At 41.3% G+C, this 20,180-nt stretch overlaps 2 protein-coding genes across 2 annotated transcripts; both read left to right on the top strand.

Moving 5' to 3' along the window:
• Positions 1-55: 55 nt before the first annotated feature.
• On the top strand, positions 56-10,665 carry LOC142946467 (vitamin D3 hydroxylase-associated protein-like). The gene is made up of 15 exons (XM_076087768.1): positions 56-1,473; positions 2,126-2,239; positions 2,465-2,605; positions 4,426-4,559; positions 4,687-4,893; positions 4,995-5,035; positions 5,123-5,247; positions 7,339-7,464; positions 7,561-7,658; positions 7,980-8,079; positions 8,262-8,305; positions 8,393-8,432; positions 8,518-8,626; positions 8,896-9,041; positions 9,517-10,665. The coding sequence occupies exons 1-15, from the start codon at positions 1,258-1,260 to the stop codon at positions 9,637-9,639; spliced, it is 1,764 nt and encodes a 587-aa protein (XP_075943883.1). The 5' UTR covers positions 56-1,257; the 3' UTR covers positions 9,640-10,665.
• On the top strand, positions 10,663-18,525 carry LOC142946469 (vitamin D3 hydroxylase-associated protein-like). The gene is made up of 15 exons (XM_076087769.1): positions 10,663-11,010; positions 11,481-11,594; positions 13,065-13,205; positions 13,700-13,833; positions 13,961-14,167; positions 14,284-14,324; positions 14,412-14,536; positions 15,601-15,726; positions 15,823-15,920; positions 16,470-16,569; positions 16,752-16,795; positions 16,880-16,919; positions 17,005-17,113; positions 17,390-17,535; positions 18,228-18,525. Exons 1-15 carry the CDS (start codon positions 10,795-10,797, stop codon positions 18,348-18,350), a joined length of 1,764 nt encoding a protein of 587 aa, XP_075943884.1. The 5' UTR covers positions 10,663-10,794; the 3' UTR covers positions 18,351-18,525.
• The last annotated feature ends 1,655 nt before the right edge of the window (positions 18,526-20,180 follow it).

The raw sequence follows: 20,180 nt of genomic DNA, 5'->3' as shown, positions 1-20,180 counted from the left end.
GTTGGTAAATAATGTGTCGAGCTGAACCTCGATAAACGGATTCCCTCCGTCCGATAATCCACATCACCACTACCGTTACAGTCTGTGTATTGGCAATAAGCTTGACACGTAATGATTCTTCAGAGGCAGTAACTCTATTTACAAAGGTTTACTCAACAAAAATAAAGTTACAAGAACATTCTGTGCTCAACTCTAAACAATGTTGGCACCACGATCAAAAAACTATCTTGCTCCGCAGACTGAACAGAGAACACAGAATGTTCTTGTAACTTTATTTTTGTTGAGTAAACCTTTGTAAATAGAGTTACTGCCTCTGAAGAATCAACAGAGGGCTGTTGGCTGTGATGTAGTCAGTAACGCAACTAAAGGAGCATTTTAACATTTTTTTATATAAATCACTTAACACATCTTATTAAGTCTAATATGGCTCTTACATTCCCAAAGAGAAAGTTTATTTTAAGTTGAGACTTTTTGCTATGAATACCTCATCATATATTTTAGCCAGTTTAAAAAAAAATAAAAACGTCATGGATGTGATTATAACACAAGGACAACCAAGAAGGGAAGCTTTTTAAAGTATTAAAAAAGATGCAACATTGAATTTGTCCTGAAAAAGTGTCACTGGAATCTGGAGATGCTTCACTACAAGTGGGAACAAATGATGCAATAATGTAACTTTAAAAATAAATACAATCGATCCAAGTGTTGCTGTCTGTCGGTGAAACAGGGCCAGTTGTCTTGTCTGGTTAGACTTTGTAGCCATGACCTCAACATGAACTCCAGAAGCGGCTTAAACTTTTGGCCGACTGTCAAATAAAATGTGAAACAAGTGACTGAATAAAGTGTGGCCTGTAAACCTACTCATCCCTGCCTCTTTTTTTTTAAAGGGATTTGAATCCTCCTGCATACACTGGTCTGCCAGCTGAGGAATTTTGAGCATTTTAGAATTATTTTCTTTATTATTTCTTTATTGTATTGTTTAGATAAAATGGCTCACTTGAAGCAGCACTGGCGCCCTCTACCTTGCAACTGACAACATCTCGAACTATAAACAACCTTAATTCAGGGTTCCTCCCAGTTTTTTGAGGAGACTGATGAGCGCGTCGACGTGACCTCCGCTGTGTAACTAGTAAACCGCACCCATTTGTTGACTTTATCGCTCTGTTAAGTCCAGTCAGTAGATGATTTAAAAGCTCCAGCCTGTTTGTTTTAGCTTCAGTTAGCCGACTGATCATTGTCGAACGTGCAGGGCAAATCATGGAGAACGTGAAACAGGTTCTGCGGGAAATGAAGCTTGACAACTGGACAGCGGCACTGCTGACGGGTGCCGCGTGCGGGGCTGGAGCTCTGGTGCTGCTGGTGCAGAAGGTCTGCAGACACCAAGAGGTGAAGGACAAGATCCAGAGAGCCAGAAACCGGAGAGCCGACAGCCTGCAGCGGGCCGAGCAGGCGGTGCTGCAGTACAAGAAGTCGGTGAGAGTTGGGACAATTGTTTGGATGGAAAGTTATAACACACTTTTTAAGAACGTCCTTTTAATTCAGACCTATACGTTCATCAGTGTTTGACGTGGATGACAAATGACTTCATCTGTTGTCAACACGCTTGCGAGCTTTGGGGAATGTTATTATTGTCTATCTTCTCATCGCAGACATTTTTTATTTATTTGACACAGCAGGTGGCGCTCACCAATAATAATATTTTGCTTTTATTAGATGATGCTTTGCTATTCTTGTTGTTATTCTTGCTGGTCTGGTCATTATTGGTAATACAAGTTATCAGTTTCGTCACTTGTTCAATTCATCCTGCCACATTTATACATTTTTACATTTAGTGTTTAACTGAAGAAAAAAAAGAACGAAGAAACAAAATTCTTAAAAAATCCACATTTCCACGGTTTTGTCCACATTTACTTTTGTTTCCTTTTGGATTTTATACCGCTTTGAGATTTGACTACTGTCACTCTTTCTATTTTATCAAAATAGTATTTGTTGCTTCCCTGTGTTTTTCATCTGTGCAGAACTTTCAGCTAATTTTGAAAAATAATTATTGCATGTGTGAATTCATTTCCCACACATTTGTTACTGTGTGTGTCCGTGTGTGTGTGTGTGTGTGTGTGTCCTCCAGCATCCAGGGACCGACGCTGATTTCATCTTGGCGATGTCTCTGTCTGAGTTGACAAATAACCTGCAGGAAGGCTTGCTGAGCCCCGAGGACGTGTTTTACTCCTACATGGAAAAGGTTCAAACCCAAATAATAACAATCATTATTCACATACCATCGCAGAACAATCATGTATATAAAGATATATAGAGCAGTGTTATAATTTAAGGTTCTCATCACAGAAATTAATGAATCATTAATCCTACAAAGGGACTTACGTCTCATAGTTACCAAGTAAATATTGATCTACTTGCTTGCACATACGAACCCGTCTCTGCTGTTTTTTTGTTTCTTTTCCCACAGACTCTGGATGTAAACAAAGATCTGAACTGCTGCACAGGGATCTTGCTGGAGAGCTTTGATCAGCTGAAAACTGTTGCTCCCAAGAAGGAAAGCCTCTTGTATGGAGTTCCAGTTAGCATCAAAGAAAACTACGCATACAAGGTATTTAGTAGTTGTTTTCATGCCTGCACTTTTAGATAGATGGATAGAAACATTTCTATTGACCCTGAAGGGTAAATTTGTTTACATGTGCGCCTCCAGAACACAGATACATTTACATACAATAACATAAATACATTTCAATCAGGAAAGACAAGTGAATAAGGAAAAGAAAATTGTGTGTTATAACAGATGATGTGATAATCAAGTCTTGATAGAAAGTATTTGGCGCTTAATCGAGGGGCGTCATCCCCGAGCACCAGCAAGATAAATGAAATGTACTACACTAAGGCATATTTAAAAAGAGTCGGCAGCAAGCTGATAACGTGGCTGATAGCCCCAAACAGCGACAGCAAGGAAATTATGAGTGAGGATTCGTGAGAGAGGCATAAATGGCAGGATATGTGAAAAATAAACTACAGGCCTAAGCATACAAAAATATATTCTTTCTGACTGAACTCATGGTTGACCTTCATTTGTCCAGAGTACATGGTGTGTTAATGAGCAATGGGATTCGGAATTGTTAAAACGTTAGCCATTTTCTGTCTAAATGTCACGTATCGGTAAACATTGCTGAAATTTGGCAGCAGTTCTGGACATGTTGTTCTGGTTTGGGACAGACAGACTGGTTTATGTATTTACTTTACCTGTGTTTATTTTGTTTTATTTTTTACTTTTTATTTTTTATTTTTTTCAGTTGCTGTTTCACTGAACAAAAATCACGACAAAACATCCTTAATGACAAAAATAGACATAAAAGTAAAGTAAAAGGGGGTCACCATTCACTCTTTACAACCTTTGATCCATTCTTTTCAGACCAGCTGAGAACACTCAGCTGGTCATGGATCCCTGGATCATGGATCATGGATCTCTGCTTCGATCCTTAGATTAAGAGTCAATTTTTCCATAGAGTATATTTCCTCCACAATGTCCAGCCACTGTCCTGGACTTGGAGGGTCACTTTTCAACCAGCTCCTTGTGATGGCCTTTTTACTTGCGAGTATCATGATTTTAAAGAGGTAGATGTCCTTCTTTTGAATTATGTCGGCAGGTATCAATCCGGGGGTCTCTGGGAATCTTGTAGCCTAGAATCTCCTCCAGAGTCTGAATAACTCTGTCCCAGAATGTTTGTATTTTTATACATGACCAGAAAATATGTGAGTGATTGGCATTCATTTGCCCACACTGTCTCCAGCATGGCTGCTCTTTACCCAATTGTTTATGTTTTATGTATTATCTATCTGTCCAGGTCTAAACCTGGGGGTCTGAGAAGGCCAAATCAGAAGTTTACTGTCTCCTTCCAGTTTGTATTTCTTGACTATCTCATTCCAAATTTTCAGTGATTCTTCTAAAATGGAATTTTCTCCCTTTTGGTCAGTATATTCTTCTCCGTCTGGCCTGAGGTTGATATTGACCCAGATTTAGCTCAATATGTTTCCATCCAGCTTGATACTCCGGTGGAGCACCAATAAACAATATCTCTCAATTGAGCTGCGTAGGAGTATTCTCTGCTAGACCTCCATTTTCCTTGTCAATTTGGAGTGTCTTCAATTTTACCTTTGGCCTTGCTCCTGCCCAGATAAACTGGGATATCTGTTTGTCCCATGCTGTAAATTGAGATTCTGGGATTCTGACTGGTAGTGATAAGAAGAGGTACAGCAACCTTGGCAGTACGTTCATTTTCACCACCTCAATTCTTGAACTAAAATCTAATACTAGTGTTGACCATTTTGTTATATCTTTCTGTATCCTATCATTTATTATATTGTAGTTTGTTTCATATATTTTGTGTTTATTTATTACCTGTGTTTATTTAACACCAGAATCATGACTCTACTTGCGGCGTCATCGTTAATCTGGACCAGCCGGCCCAGAAGGACAGCGTGATAGTGGAAGTTCTGAAGAGACAAGGAGCTATTCCCTTTGTGAAAACCAACTTGCCCCAAGCCCTATTAAAGTAAATAATCAAACAAGCTATTGCCAAGATGAGCTGTGACGTAATAGAGTGCGCAATTAAATTAGTTTTTGCATGTCGTGATAGTCGTTGCTTATCTGTTGTTTTTTTATTAATTTGTATTTCTTAGTTACGACTGCGGTAACCCCATGTATGGGCAGACCGTGAACCCCCACAACCTCCAGAAGACCTCCGGAGGCTCCTCCGGTGGGGAGGGGGCCCTCATCGGGGGAGGAGGCTCCGTGCTTGGTTTCGGCAGTGATGCGGGGGGTAGTGTCCGCATTCCTGCTTCATTTTGTGGGATCTGTGGCTTAAAGCCAACAGCGGGTCGGTTAAGGTGAGCGTCTCCGCTTCAGTCAGTAATTTGGGTAATCACTGCACAGTCACAACATTTTAATTGCTTTGTTTTAGATGATGTATTTTTTTGTGTCTTGTCAGTACAGTGGGTTTGAGTCCCATTTATCGAGGGCAGAAATCGGGTAAGTTACAGGTGTATCATCGTTGCCTACTTACTTCATGTGATGTCTGAAAAACTTGGTTAACTCATTTGTTTCCCATGAAATTAGTGTCGTCGTCTCCCGGACCCATGGCGAGGGACGTGGACAGTCTGGCTCTGGGTATGCAGGCGCTGCTCTGTGACCACATGTTTTCTTTGGACCCCACTGTTCCACCCGTTCCTTTCAATATGCAGGTCTGTCCACTACAAATAAAACCTAAATGTTTTCAGAGGGATAATGCACCAGGCTGTGTCCTGTAGCTGTTTCTGAGCCAAGAAAAAGTCTGGCACATAACCGTCTGTAAAATGGCAAATTGTTGTTTTTACACGTTGGTAGGACTTTGTTACAAATTGACAAAGCCAAGCAAGCTACTTTTTAATCTCTACGCTAACTAGCTCCTGGCTTCAGCTACATATTCACCATTTGCACACACTTAAGAGAAATATCAATCTTCTCATCTCACTCGTGGCAAGAAAGCAAATGAGTGTATTTCTCAAAAGATCAAATATAAAAACAGGAATGATCAAATAAAGACAAAGACATAAATAGGAGAATCTAAGTAAATTGGTACAAGCATATCTTGATCAAATCACAACAGTATTGCACAAACAGGATCATAATTAATAAGGTAAAGAAAAAATGTGTTTTAAAGCTATTAATGAAGGGGGAACATACCAAATACAGATCATTATTAGTGGAAAACTATTCCACAATTTAGAGCCAACAACTGGAAATGCTTGATCACCTTTGGTTTTGGCTGCGTGGACTGGAGAGCAGAGCAGTGATTGGTTATCAGATCTGAGGGGTCGGGAGGTGGAATAAAAGGTTGAGCATATCAGAGATGAGCCTGGTGCCAGTCCATGCAGTTTTTCAAAAATAAATAAAAGAATCCTAAAATCGATTCAGTTCACTTCACTGATAGCCACTGCAGAGAGGACAGAGCAGGGAAGATATGTTCTCTCTGCCTGGTACCGGTGAGGAGTCCTGCTACTGCATTCTGAACAGGCTGCAGGTGAGATTGGGCTGTGTCCAACATCCCAAGGCCATCTCAACATCACAATGCCCCTGTGTGCATATTGAGATGTTTTCTCAAGTTTGCTGTGAAAGAACTCACCTGGGCTGCACAGAGCCCTGACCAGGGCTGCACAATGAATTCAAATGATATCGAAATCACAATGTTGCCTACTGCAAATTTCAAATTGGAAAATAGTTGTTAAAGGCAAAATGTGTCAAAATATCATTTAAAATGAAATATTGTCATGCTGCAGAGATATCCTGGTCTACACAGATTGTACAGGCTGAAGAGAACATATTTGTTTTCCACCATAATCATTTGAATATTATTTTAAATGAAAGTGTGAATAATGACGTAAAAATGATCATTCCCTCGAAAAGGGTAAAATTGCTATATCAGTCAAAGTAATCGCAACTAGATATTTGTTTTTCGAAATCGTTCAGCCCCAGCCCTGACCTCAACCCCAGCAAACACGATGGGGAACCTTATCACAAACCTAATCGCTAATGTTCATGTGGCTGAATGGGAACAAGTCACTGCAGAGAGGTTCAAAGGACTTGAGGAAAATCTCCCCAGAAAATTGGAGGCTGCTCTTGTGCTAAGCTAGGCCTAACACAGATCACTTTATGGATGTACAGTGACGACTTTGAGATCATAGATGCATTTCCTTTTTGACAGCTGTGAGCTTATTATACCAGTTTTCTGTTTACTAGCTGCCAGAGATGTTTGTGTGCTTCATAATGTTGTCTCGTCTTACAAAGAGTGAGGAAAGGGAAATGGTTCACCACTTTTTTGCAGCCTGTTTGCAAAAGTTCACTCCGTGCGCTATAATGAGTAGGATTCACCTATACAATGTGCCGGGGCAACATAAAGGCACATTATTATCCATGTTTGTATTGATTTTCATCATGATTTTAAAAAAATAAAATAAAACCTGTATCTGGCCCTCTGACAGCAAACAAAGTACTGAATTTGTGGACACGCTGACCCTAACAAGTTGGATTTAAAAGGACCATGAGCAGATAAACCTCAGGCACGTTGAAGCTCACAAAGTTAACCTATAGTTCATTGTCAGTAGCAGTTCACCCATTCTGTTACCGTGCCTTAATTAACCTAGTTAAGGTGAACTAAGTTAAGGCAATAAGATAAACAAAAAAGCTTCCTTTGCACAATATTTACTAGTTATGTACCAAAAATGAAACTACTTATGTGTGTTTCCACTCAGATGTCCCCCTACTGATCTGACCGAATGAAAATGTCTCGTCCCCAGATATACCAGAGCTCCAAACCTCTCAGGATCGGTTACCTAGAAAACGACGGCTACACACAACCGTCTCCAAGCATGGCCCGAGGCATCAGAGAGGTCAAAGCTCTGTTAGAGCAAGCAGGGCACACTGTAAGACACATACTATGTGATCTACGGCCACATACAATATGTGAGCTTTTGTTTTTAATACAGTTACTATTTTCCCTCTGTCTTTTGGGCCTGTAGTTGGTGCCCTACAGCCCTCTGAAGCTCGATTACGCTGTAAATGAACTTTTTATGAAGGCTTTCCTAGCAGACGGAGCCACCAGCTTTCTTCAAAAACTGTGAGTTGAAGTTCCCTTTAAGATGCCAGTTATTTAATCCGTGTAGTCCTTGTTAATTACCTAATTAATTTGATAATTGTGTGTAATTGAAGTGAAAAATGATCGCAGTCATCTCAAATACTTGTGACAAGGCGGTCATGTAATAATTGCGAGAGGCCTCGTGAAGCCGCGGGAACACTTAGTTTATTAAATGTGTACAAAATGTTTAATATTTCATCTCCGGCACCACGTACTTTGAGTGAAATGTTTTGACCATATTATACTCACTTTGAACAGATTGTTCTGCTGTGTGCCAATGATCCCTTATTGTTTCTATTTTAGGGAGGGGGGCCCTTTGGACCCCTGTCTCGGACCACAGGTTATACCGTACTATCTTCCTACGTGGTTGAAGAAAACTCTCTCATTCCTCCTCAAGCCCGTGGTGAGTTCCCTCCTTCTGTGACAGACATGCAAAAATACAGACGAAAGAAAATATAATCCTTCCTCAGCGAGTACGATATTGATTTGAATATTTCCTTGGCAGTTATTTGATAAAACACTTGCTGTGTGATTTAACACTTATTGTTTATATTACACATGTGACTTATGTCTTGTCTTTGGCAGTCTCCTCGTGGCGCTGCAGCCTTTAAGTCAATCTGTGGAGTTGGGTGAGAAAGTAATTTAGGTTTTGTTGCTCACACGTTGCATGCAATGCACAAACATACTGATTCTTTCTGTGCCTTGTTTATTTTTAGATCTGTTCCGGAGCTGTGGAAGCAGCACGCTGCTGTCGAGGTACTGTTAGTTGTCAGCTCACGATGCTTATGCATGAACGAGTGCATACGTTGGGGACATTGAATTCTCTTGTGTTTTTCATAAGGACTACATTCAGGAAACGATAGCAGAGTGGAGAAGACTCAACATAGACGTGCTGCTGTGCCCGATGATCGGACCAGCCTTCAACTTCTTATACTGCTGCAAGCTTGGCGGTACGGTTACCTGAACAGTTATGTGTGGTTTGAGGTTTGAGAGAAGTCTGAGATATAATAGTGTCATTCATCTATCCATCCGTTTCCTATATTTTATTAGTATTGGTTAGAGATGTTTTGTCTTGGCTGATAGTTTCTGCAAATCGTGGATGGCTGTAATTACCAAAGAGCTAGGGAGCAGTCTGCCTGCATCATACTCACGATTAGTGTACAGATCAGTACCCAGTGTGAGACGCTGAATAACCTGTTGTTATTCTCTGTCCTTCCAGGTGTTCTCTCTTACACGATGCTTTACAATCTCCTCACCTTTCCCGCCGGCGTTGTTCCTGTTTCCACGGTGACGGCAGAGGATGAGGAGGAACTCAGGCACTATAAGGGCTTTTATCAGGACCACTGGGACGAGCTGTTCAAACAGGTAAGAAACGCGTGTCAGTGAGAGATCCCTGATACCAAATGATGTAATACGGTAGTCAGTGTGATACAGCCCTAAAAAATACTATCATTGGGAAACTTTCTGTTTTCTGGAAGCTGATATGTGTTTCAGACAGATGATCATTTTGACCTGATTTTGTCAGTTCCCCTCCAACTTGAACCCCCCCCCCCACATCAAATGGCACTGTCTAGAGCCAGTGTTTGATTTGTCCATTCTGGGTTACGGTATTCAATTTCTGCCAATAAATCCCCCTAAATGTTACACACTATTCCTTCAATCCTACAGCCATGGACGGATAATGAGTAAAGGGCCTCATGCCACCCTTCTGGCCCCGCCCCTGAACTTCAGTCTCTCTTATAACAGTAGTTCCACAGCTGGTCAGCAGATGGAGGCAGAAGACTGTGGTGCTTGTGGTTTGCTGACTGTTGACTGACTGGCTGTTGTGTTTGTGTTTAAGGCTGTCACTGGAGGCGAGGGTCTGCCCGTGGCGGTGCAGTGCGTCGCCCTGCCGTGGCAGGATGAGCTCTGCCTGCGCTTCATGAAGGAGGTGGAACAACTGGTCAAGCAGAGCAGAAAGTAAAAGCCTGGAGGCCACAGGTGGGGCTGCTAACTCCAGGGGCTTAAAGATGAATAAGCTTTGAATACACTCAGTGAATGTGAACACACTAACAACTAGCATAATACCTGTTAACGGCATTAAAACAAAATAAAATGTGAGTTACAGTTAACACAAACTAAGATGGCACTAGAAAACGTACCGGTAGTTGAGTATTCTTAAAATTGTTGTTTTTTTGTAGCCATAACACAGATTTAATACATTTTATCTTTGAAACTGTTAAATGTAATATTCCTCTGAACTGATTGGGAAGGTTCACTCCTTCTTTGTATGATTCTTTCATTAAAAAACATCAATTAACATATTGTTTCATTTGTATTGTACATATAACATAAACTTAACATTTTGATAAATGAAATTCAGCATCCTGTTTGGACATTGGAAGGTGTGAAATATGCCACGCCCTTGTTTTGTTTTTCCACCGCTGACTTTGTTTAATATTTCATGCAATATAGCGTGAACATGAAACTACATGCTGGAGACTAATAACACATGGCGTCTCCATCTACAAGGCCAGCGCACCATGTCGTCATATTGTGATTACATACAATCGATGCAAGTGTTGCTGTCTGTTGGTGAAACAGGGCCAGTTGTCTTGTCTGGTTAGACTTTGTAGCCTGACCTCAACATGAACTCCAGAAGCGGCTTAAACTTTATTGTCAAATAAAATGTGAAATGAGTGACTGAATAAAGTGTGGCCTGTAAACCTACTCATCCCTGCCTTTTTTTTTTAAAGGGATTTGAATCCTCCTGCATACACTGGTCTGCCAGCTGAGGAATTTTGAGCATTTTAGAATTATTTTCTTTATTATTTCTTTATTGTATTGTTTAGATAAAATGGCTCACTTGAAGCAGCACTGGCGCCCTCTACCTTGCAACTGACAACATCTCGAACGATTCTAAACAACCTTCAATCCGGGTTCCTCCCGGTCGGTAATTTGAGGAGACTGATGATCGCGTCGACGTGACCTCCGCTGTGTAACTAGTAAACCGCACCCATTTGTTGACTTTATCGCTCTGTTAAGTCCAGTCAGTAAATGATTTAAAAGCTCCAGCCTGTTTGTTTTAGCTTCAGTTAGCCGACTGATCATTGTCGAAGACACACGTGCAGGGCAAATCATGGAGAACGTGAAACAGGTTCTGCGGGAAATGAAGCTTGACAACTGGACAGCGGCACTGCTGACGGGTGCCGCGTGCGGGGCTGGAGCTCTGGTGCTGCTGGTGCAGAAGGTCTGCAGACACCAAGAGGTGAAGGACAAGATCCAGAGAGCCAGAAACCGGAGAGCCGACAGCCTGCAGCGGGCCGAGCAGGCGGTGCTGCAGTACAAGAAGTCGGTGAGAGTTGGGACAATTGTTTGGATGGAAAGTTACAACACACTTTTTAAGAACGTCCTTTTAATTCAGACCTATACGTTCATCAGTGTTTGACGTGGATGACAAATGACTTCATCTGTTGTCAACACGCTTGCGAGCTTTGGGGAATGTTATTATTGTCTATCTTCTCATCGCAGACATTTTTTATTTATTTGACACAGCAGGTGGCGCTCACCAATAATAATATTTTGCTTTTATTAGATGATGCTTTGCTATTCTTGTTGGATTTTATACCGTTTTGAGATTTGACTACTGTCACTCTTTCTATTTTATCAAAATAGTAGTTGTTGCTTCCCTGTGTTTTTCATCTGTGCAGAACTTTCAGCTACTTTTGAAAAGGAATTATTGCGTGTGTGAATTCATTTCCCACACATTTGTTATTGTGTGTGTGTAACTGTGTGTGTGTAACTGTGTGTGTGTGTGTCCTCCAGCATCCAGGGACCGACGCTGCTCTCATCTTGGCGATGTCTCTGTCTGAGTTGACAAATAACCTGCAGGAAGGCTTGCTGAGCCCCGAGGACGTGTTTTACTCCTACATGGAAAAGGTTCAAACCCAAATAACACCAATCATTATTCACATACCATCGCAGAACAATCATGTATATAAAGATCAGTGGCGGGCTGTGCATTTTATACCTGGGCCTTCAACTGCTGTCCTGCAGCTGAAACACAGCTACTGTTATTATATGTTTTGTGTAAAAATGAAGCTCAATACCTATAAATACACTAACTGCAGAGTGCAGATGCATGAATGCGCAGAGAGTGCGTCTCCTCTCCTCTCTGACTGCAGCGCGAGGCTGCTGTGAGAGTACCCGCCTGCGAGTGCTTTGGGGCGGCTCACGGCAGCACCCGCTGCTCGTTGACGACAGTGCAGAACGGTACGCGCTTTCACGTCGGAGTCAAAACACCAGAAAAGTCTCCAACAACACCAGAACAAGTCGCTAGATTTGTCACTAGTAGCTTTTGACAAAAAAAGTCGCCAAGAGGGTTTGGGAAGTCGCCAGATTTAGCGAGAAAGTTGACAACACTGGCACCGGCTAAATATGTCCCCAGCGCAACATTGGACGTAACAATAGTTCCTATAAAACCAAACAAAAATCCATCTTCATAAAAACAAGTTGTACAAATAATATTATATAAACAAGCATATTAAAGCTACTGCAGATGTAAAAACAAAAGCAGTTCACTTACCAAAGCTGTTGTTCACTAATAGACAAAGTCCATGCTCCTTTCTTTGTTGACAAAGAGTTTAATCCCACGGTTGTTCAGTACATCCGTGCGTTTTAGTCCCAGTAAGAAGTCCTTCTCGATTCATGGACGCCAGTGAAGACAGTCGAGCCTCCCTAGTTGTATTTCTTGAATACGTTTTAATGCGTTTGTGCGCTGAAAATGTCCGCTCGACAGCGGCAGTAGATATTGGGATTGTCACGCTAGCCCACTGACCAATCACGTACTTGTAGGCCAGCTAGCAGGTGCTGACACGTCAAAGAATACGCCCAACATGTCAAACTAAAGATCTGATTGGTTGAACACTATGACAATCAACAATTGTCACCATTTACTTAAACTGCACATGGATGCACTTGTGAGTCTGCAGGCCTCGGGCCTCTCTTCTTACCTAGAGACACAGAGGTGAAATCTGATTGGATAAAAGCTCTACTTAAAACAAGCTGCACTGGAAGCAGAGCAACAGAGGAAGACAGTAGCTGTGCAATGAGAAAATAAGCTAATGGGGAAAAAATTATAATACATGTAGTGTATTTATGAAAAATGATAAAATAGCTATAACTTTGTGATTCTGTCTAGACCAGCAGAGAAGGCCTTGCAGGCCCTGACGGCCCACCACTGATAAAGATATATAGAGCAGTGTTATAATTTAAGGTTCTCATCACAGAAGTGAATGAATCATTAACCCTACAAAGGGACTTACGTCTCATAGCTACCAAGTAAATATTGATCTACTTGCTTGCACATACGAACCCGTCTCTGCTGTTTTTTTGTTTCTTTTCCCACAGACTCTGGATGTAAACAAAGATCTGAACTGCTGCACGGGGATCTTGCTGGAGAGCTTTGATCAGCTGAAAACTGTTGCTCCCAAGAAGGAAAGCCTCTTGTATGGAGTTCCAGTTAGCATCAAAGAAAACTACGCATACAAGGTATTTAGTAGTTGTTTTCATGCCTGCACTTTTAGATAGAAACATTTTTATTGACCCTGAAGGGTAAATTTGTTTACATGATAGCATTATGTGCGCCTCCAGAACACAGATACATTTACATACAACAACATAAATACATTTCAATCAGGAGAGACAAGTGAATAAGGAAAAGAAAATTGTGTGTTATAACAGATGATGTGATAATCAAGTCTTGATAGAAAGTATTAATCGAGGCGCTTAATCGAGGGCCGTCATCCCCGAGCACCAGCAAGATAAATTAAATGTATGGTGTGTTAATGAGCAATGGGATCAAGATTTGCTATGGCAGACAGGATAAAACGTTAGACATTTTCTGTCTAAATGTCATGTATTGGTAAATATCGGTGAAAAAAATAATTAAAGAAAATTTGGCAGCAGTTCTGGACATGTCGTTCTGGTTTGGGACAGACGGACTGGTTTATGTATTTACTTTACCTGTGTTTATTTAACACCAGAATCATGACTCTACTTGCGGCGTCATCGTTAATCTGGACCAGCCGGCCCAGAAGGACAGCGTGATAGTGGAAGTTCTGAAGAGACAAGGAGCTATTCCCTTTGTGAAAACCAACTTGCCCCAAGCCCTATTAAAGTAAATAATCAAACAAGCTATCGCCAAGATAAGCTGTGACGTAATAGAGTGCGCAATTAAATTAGTTTTTGCATGTCGTGATAGTCGTTGCTTATCTGTTGTTTTTTTATACATTTTTATTTCTTAGTTACGACTGCGGTAACCCCATCTATGGGCAGACCGTGAACCCCCACAACCTCCAGAAGACCTCCGGAGGCTCCTCCGGTGGGGAGGGGGCCCTCATCGGGGGAGGAGGCTCCGTGCTTGGTTTCGGCAGTGATGTGGGGGGAAGCATCCGCATTCCTGCTTCATTTTGTGGGATCTGTGGCTTAAAGCCAACAGCGGGTCGGCTAAGGTGAGCGTCTCCGCTTCAGTCAGTAATTTGGGTAATCACTGCACAGTCACAACATTTTGTGCTACATTTTAATAATTGCTTTGTTTTAGATGATGTATTTTTTTGTGTCTTGTCAGTTCAGTGGGTTTGAGTCCCATTTATCGAGGGCAGAAATCGGGTAAGTTACAGGTGTATCATCGTTGCCTACTTACTTCATGTGATGTCTGAAAAACTTGGTTAACTCATTTGTTTCCCATGAAATTAGTGTCGTCGTCTCCCGGACCCATGGCGAGGGACGTGGACAGTCTGGCTCTGGGTATGCAGGCGCTGCTCTGTGACCACATGTTTTCTTTGGACCCCACTGTTCCACCCGTTCCTTTCAATATGCAGGTCTGTCCACTACAAATAAAACCTAAATGTTTTCAGAGGGATAATGCACCAGGCTGTGTCCTGTAGCTGTTTCTGAGCCAAGAAAAAGTCTGGCACATAACCGTCTGTAAAATGGCAAATTGTTGTTTTTACACGTTTTTTTGAGACCGATTTAATATAATTGATTATTATTGAGCTTTAGAGGTTGTGGTCGGCGGACTTTGTTACCAATTGACAAAGCCAAGCAAGCTACTTTTTAATCTCTATGCTAACTAGCTCCTGGCTTCAGATACATATTCACCATTTGCACACAATTAAGAGAAATATCAATCTTCTCATCTCACTCGTGGCAAGAAAGCAAATGAGTGTATTTCTCAAAAGATCAAATATAAAAACAGGAATGATCAAATAAAGACATAGACATAAATAGGAGAATCTAAGTAAATTGGTACAAGCATATCTTGATCAAATCATAGCACAACAGTATTGCACAAACAAGTGTTATCATGCATGTCTTCATGATCATAATTAATAAGCTAAAGAAAATATGTGTTTTAAAGGTATTAATGAAGGGGGAACATATCAAATACAGATTATTATTAGTGGAAAACTATTCCACAATTTAGAGCCAACAACTGGAAATGCTTGATCACCTTTGGTTTTGGCTGCGTGCATGGACTGGAGAGCAGAGCAGTGATTGGTTATCAGATCTGAGGGGTCGGGAGGTGGAATAAAAGCAGTGGCGGGCCGTGCATTTTATACCTGGGCCTTCACTGCTGTCCTGCAGCTGAAACACCACCTAATAATCTCATTATGACGCACAAGCTGCGGTTATGTGTTTCTAGGGGTGCAACGATAAATGTATTCGTATTAAACCGTTCGGTAAGAGGCTTACGTACCGAATAATACGTTTGAATAATACTAGTGCATTTGGAAAATGCAGAAGCTTAAATTGTGGGAAATATGTTTTCGGTGGACTGCGCTCACGTAGGAGACACCGGGCTTTGTGACCTATGTGACTTATGTGTGTTTCCACTCAGATGTCCCCCTACTGATCTGACCGAATGAAAATGTCTCGTCCTCAGATATACCAGAGCTCCAAACCTCTCAGGATCGGTTACCTAGAAAACGACGGCTACACACCAACGTCTCCAAGCATGGCCCGAGGCATCAGAGAGGTCAAAGCTCTGTTAGAGCAAGCAGGGCACACTGTAAGACACGCACTATGTGATCTACGGCCACATACAATATGTGAGCTTTTGTTTTTAATACAGTTACTTTTTTCCCTCTGTTTTTTGGGCCTGTAGTTGGTGCCCTACAGCCCTCTGAAGCTCGATTACGCTGTACATGAACTTCTTATAAAGGGTATCCTAGCAGACGGAGCCACCAGCCTTCTTCAAAAACTGTGAGTTGAAGTTCCCTTTAAGATGCCAGTTATTTAATCCGTGTAGTCCTTGTTAATTACCTAAATAATTTGATAATTGTGCGTAATTGAAGTGTTTTTAAGAACTATAATGCAAAACATAGGAAACTTTGCACACGCATTACAAGTGGTGAGAATTGTTATCTGATATGAGCGCATCAAGATACATAATTGGTGCAACAAGATGAACTAATTAAAAGAGCACCAGTCAAACCTCAAACAGTTGAAAATGTAATGGAAATATGGCATTTAAGTTAGTTTCATGCGCTTTAAAATTCCCTTGATCGTGGGATCTAACGGTCGTGAAAATGATCGCAGTCATCTCAAATACTTGTGACAAGGCGGTCATGTAATACTTGCGAGAGGCCTCGTGAAGCCGCGGGAACACTTAGTTTATTAAATGTGTACAAAATGTCTAATATTTCATCTCCGGCACCACGTACTTTGAGTGAAATGTTTTGACCATATTATACTCACTTTGAACAGATTGTTCTGCTGTGTGCCAATGATCCCTTGTTGTTTCTATTTTAGGGAGGGGGGCCCTTTGGACCCCTGTCTCGGACCACAGGTTATACCGTACTATCTTCCTACGTGGTTGAAGAAAACTCTCTCATTCCTCCTCAAGCCCGTGGTGAGTTCCCTCCTTCTGTGACAGACATGCAAAAATACAGACGAAAGAAAATATAATCCTTCCTCAGCGAGTACGATATTGATTTGAATATTTCCTTGGCAGTTATTTGATAAAACAGTTGCTGTGTGATTTAACACTTATTGTTTATATTACACATGTGACTTATGTCTTGTCTTTGGCAGTTTCCTCGTGGCTCTGCCACCTTCAAGTCAATCTGTGGAGTTGGGTGAGAAAGTAATTCAGGTTTTGTTGCTCACACGTTGCATGCAATTTACAAACATACTGATTCTTTCTGTATGTTTTTTCTTAGATCTGTTCCGGAGCTGTGGAAGCAGCACGCTGCTGTCGAGGTACTGTTAGTTGTCAGCTCACGATGCTTACGCATCAACGAGTGCATACGTTGGGGACATTGAATTCTCTTGTGTTTTTCATAAGGACTACATTCAGGAAACGATAGCAGAGTGGAGAAGACTCAACATAGACGTGCTGCTGTGCCCGATGATCGGACCAGCCTTCAACTTCTTATACTGCTGCAAGCTTTCCTGTACGGTTACCTGAACAGTTTGTGATAACTGATACGTGAATGATTTGAGAGAAGTCTGAGATATAATAGTGTCATTCATCTATCCATCCGTTTCCTATATTTTATTAGTATTGGTTAGAGATGTTTTGTCTTGGCTGATAGTTTCTGCAAATCGTGGATGGCTGTAATTACCAAAGAGCTAGGGAGCAGTCTGCCTGCATCATACTCACGATTAGTGTACAGATCAGTACCCAGTGTGAGACGCTGAATAACCTGTTGCTATTCTCTGTCCTTAAGGTGTTCTCCCTTACTCGATGCTTTACAATCTCCTCACCTTTCCCGCCGGCGTTGTTCCTGTTTCCACGGTGACGGCAGAGGATGAGGAGGAACTCAGGCACTATAAGGGCTTTTATCAGGACCACTGGGACGAGCTGTTCAAACAGGTAAGAAACACGTGTCAGTGAGAGATCCCTGATACCAAATGATGTAATACGGTAGTCAGTGTGATACAGCCCTAAAAAATACTATCATTTAAACTTTTAGTTTTGTTTTCTGGAAGCTGTTCTGTGTTTCAGACAGACGATCATTATGGCACTGTCTAGAGCCAGTGTTTGATTTGTCCATTCTGGGTTACGGTATTCCATTTCTGCCAATAAATCCCCCTAAATGTTACACACTATTCCTTCAATAACACATTTGTGTTACTGGCGGTGTCTCATTCATTTACATTCACCAAAACAAACCCCACATTGTTGAACACGGGGGCAGAAAAGTATAAACATTTCAGCTTGTCAGCTTTATATGTCTTTAAAGTAAAGTAGAGCTCAAGACTCACATTTTCTTCTTGGCAATTGTAAACTCTTTTTCAGTGTTGTGAATTAATGGCGATACAAAACTTTAGATATTCTAATTTGAAATTGTATCAGTAGATTGCTGCTGTTTGTAACTCCTAGCATCCTACAGCCATGGACGGATAATGAGTAAAGGGCCTCATGCCACCCTTCTGGCCCCGCCCCTGAACTTCAGTCTCTCTTATAACAGTAGTTCCACAGCTGGTCAGCAGATGGAGGCAGAAGACTGTGGTGCTTGTGGTTTGCTGACTGTTGACTGACTGGCTGTTGTGTTTGTGTTTCAGGCTGTCACTGGAGGCGAGGGTCTGCCCGTGGCGGTGCAGTGCGTCGCCCTGCCGTGGCAGGATGAGCTCTGCCTGCGCTTCATGAAGGAGGTGGAACAACTGGTCAAGCAGAGCAGAAAGTAAAAGCCTGGAGGCCACAGGTGGGGCTGCTAACTCCAGGGGCTTAAAGATGAATAAGCTTTGAATACACTCAGTGAATGTGAACACACTAACAACTAGCATAATACCTGTTAACGGCATTAAAACAAAATAAAATGTGAGCTACAGTTAACACAAACTAAGATGGCACTAGAAAACGTACCGGTAGTTGAGTATTCTTTAAATTGTTGTTTTTTTGCAGCCATAACACAGATTTAATACATTTTATCTTTGAAACTGTTAAATGTAATATTCCTCTGAACTGATTGGGAAGGTTCACTCCTTCTTTGTTTGATTCTTTCATTAAAAAACATCAATTAACATATTGTTTCATTTGTATTGTACATATAACATAAACTTAACATTTTGATAAATGTGCTGTTTTATAATCAAGAGTCTAACTGACATTGCCGTGATAAGATGATCATTATGTTGTTGTTTTTTAAAATGAAATTCAGCATCCTGTTTGGACATTGGAAGGTGTGAAATATGCCACGTCCTTGTTTTGTTTTTCCACCGCTGACTTTGTATAATATGTCATGCAATATAGCGTGAACAGAAACTACATGCTTTAGAAGAAATTCAATTCACATCATTGTTAGGCAAAGAGGCACCGCAAGCACGCGCGGAAAATAATGTTAAAAATGAGGATTTACATGAATACAGAAAGTAATGTTGTCTCCTAAATCATGATTGTCTCTTTACAAGAGCAGCTTTCTGTGATATGACACAATACTGGGGTTCATTTAGACTCTGTAGCCAGTCCGTTATCGGCGGTTTGCTTTTCACATGCAGACCAAGAATGAAATAAAGTAAATCATTTCTCAGAGGTTGGTACAAGTCACCAAGTCGTGATCGTGCCTCATCAGGACGCCTTTTGTGATGTACCATTTTTGAGTTGATATTTACAGCTTTTAAAACCTGTACAGTTGACTCGTTTTCGTCGTTGAATATTTACCGAACTGACTTTATAAAGTGTGTTGCAACTTCAAGGCATCCAGGGCACAAAATCGCTTTCTTTACCTTCCATATCTTCATCTTCCACCTCTCCCGCTCCATCACTGTGCCAGAGATGAGCGCAGATCATTTTCATTCCTATTGTGAGTGATTGTTGCACTGATGCCTCAACAGGAAACAGAAAAGAGATAAAGGAGACTAATGACACATGGCGTCTCCATCTACAAGGCCAGCGCACCATGTCGTCATATTGTGATTACCCCGTGCTATTGTAAATATGTGTTTCTGTTGGGTTTACATAAATTTACATATGTTTTAAAACTCTCCTGGGATGGGAAACCATTAGGGACAATGTTAGTGTTTTCCATTACAATCGCCCACGTTTGCACTGCTGTCTCATTGAATGGAAATGGCCGTGTGCATGCGGTAGAGGAAGGAGGGCACATTAGGCGAGGAGGGGAGCTGGAATTGAGAGGTTGTTCTTAGCATTATCTGTGGCACATAGAGAGAGAGAGAGAGAGTGTGGCTCTCGCTGTGCCACTCAGTCAGGGAGCATTAAGCTTTAAGAGGCAGTGAAGAGACTCAGGTCTTCAGAGGGAACTTGACATTGTTCATAAATCCCTCAGGAGCTGAGACAGAAGCAATGACAAATACACACACATGCACAAAGTCAGTCTTTAAATTGCCCCATTAAATACATTCACCTATTACTACTTTGGCAGTAGTGTGTATTATATTACATTTTAGAATCAATTTAAACAGTATTAATATACTGTAGCACTTACAAAACATCACAGATGATCAAAGCACGAACTGCGAAAGTCAAATCAGAATCAAAAAGTGAAATCAGTTTGCCAA

Source organism: Anarhichas minor, unplaced genomic scaffold (assembly GCF_050575085.1).
Source record: "Anarhichas minor isolate MPS153535 unplaced genomic scaffold, ASM5057508v1 ptg000010l, whole genome shotgun sequence".
In the NCBI taxonomy this organism is placed as follows: Eukaryota; Metazoa; Chordata; class Actinopteri; order Perciformes; family Anarhichadidae; genus Anarhichas; species Anarhichas minor.
Note: the sequence above shows the minus strand (reverse complement) of the source record. Positions and strands in the feature narration are given on the sequence as shown.

Bases quoted from the DNA above. Each gene is read 5' to 3' on its own strand.
- LOC142946469 (XM_076087769.1), top strand. From the start codon at position 10,795: ATGGAGAACGTGAAACAGGTTCTGCGGGAAATGAAGCTTGACAACTGG. The intron at 16,920-17,004 runs GTACTGTTAGTT...GTTTTTCATAAG, and splicing joins AGCAGCACGCTGCTGTCGAG to GACTACATTCAGGAAACGAT. The intron at 17,536-18,227 runs GTAAGAAACACG...TTTGTGTTTCAG, and splicing joins GGGACGAGCTGTTCAAACAG to GCTGTCACTGGAGGCGAGGG.
- LOC142946467 (XM_076087768.1), top strand. From the start codon at position 1,258: ATGGAGAACGTGAAACAGGTTCTGCGGGAAATGAAGCTTGACAACTGG. The intron at 2,606-4,425 runs GTATTTAGTAGT...ATTTAACACCAG, and splicing joins AAGAAAACTACGCATACAAG to AATCATGACTCTACTTGCGG. The intron at 5,036-5,122 runs GTAAGTTACAGG...CCATGAAATTAG, and splicing joins TTATCGAGGGCAGAAATCGG to TGTCGTCGTCTCCCGGACCC.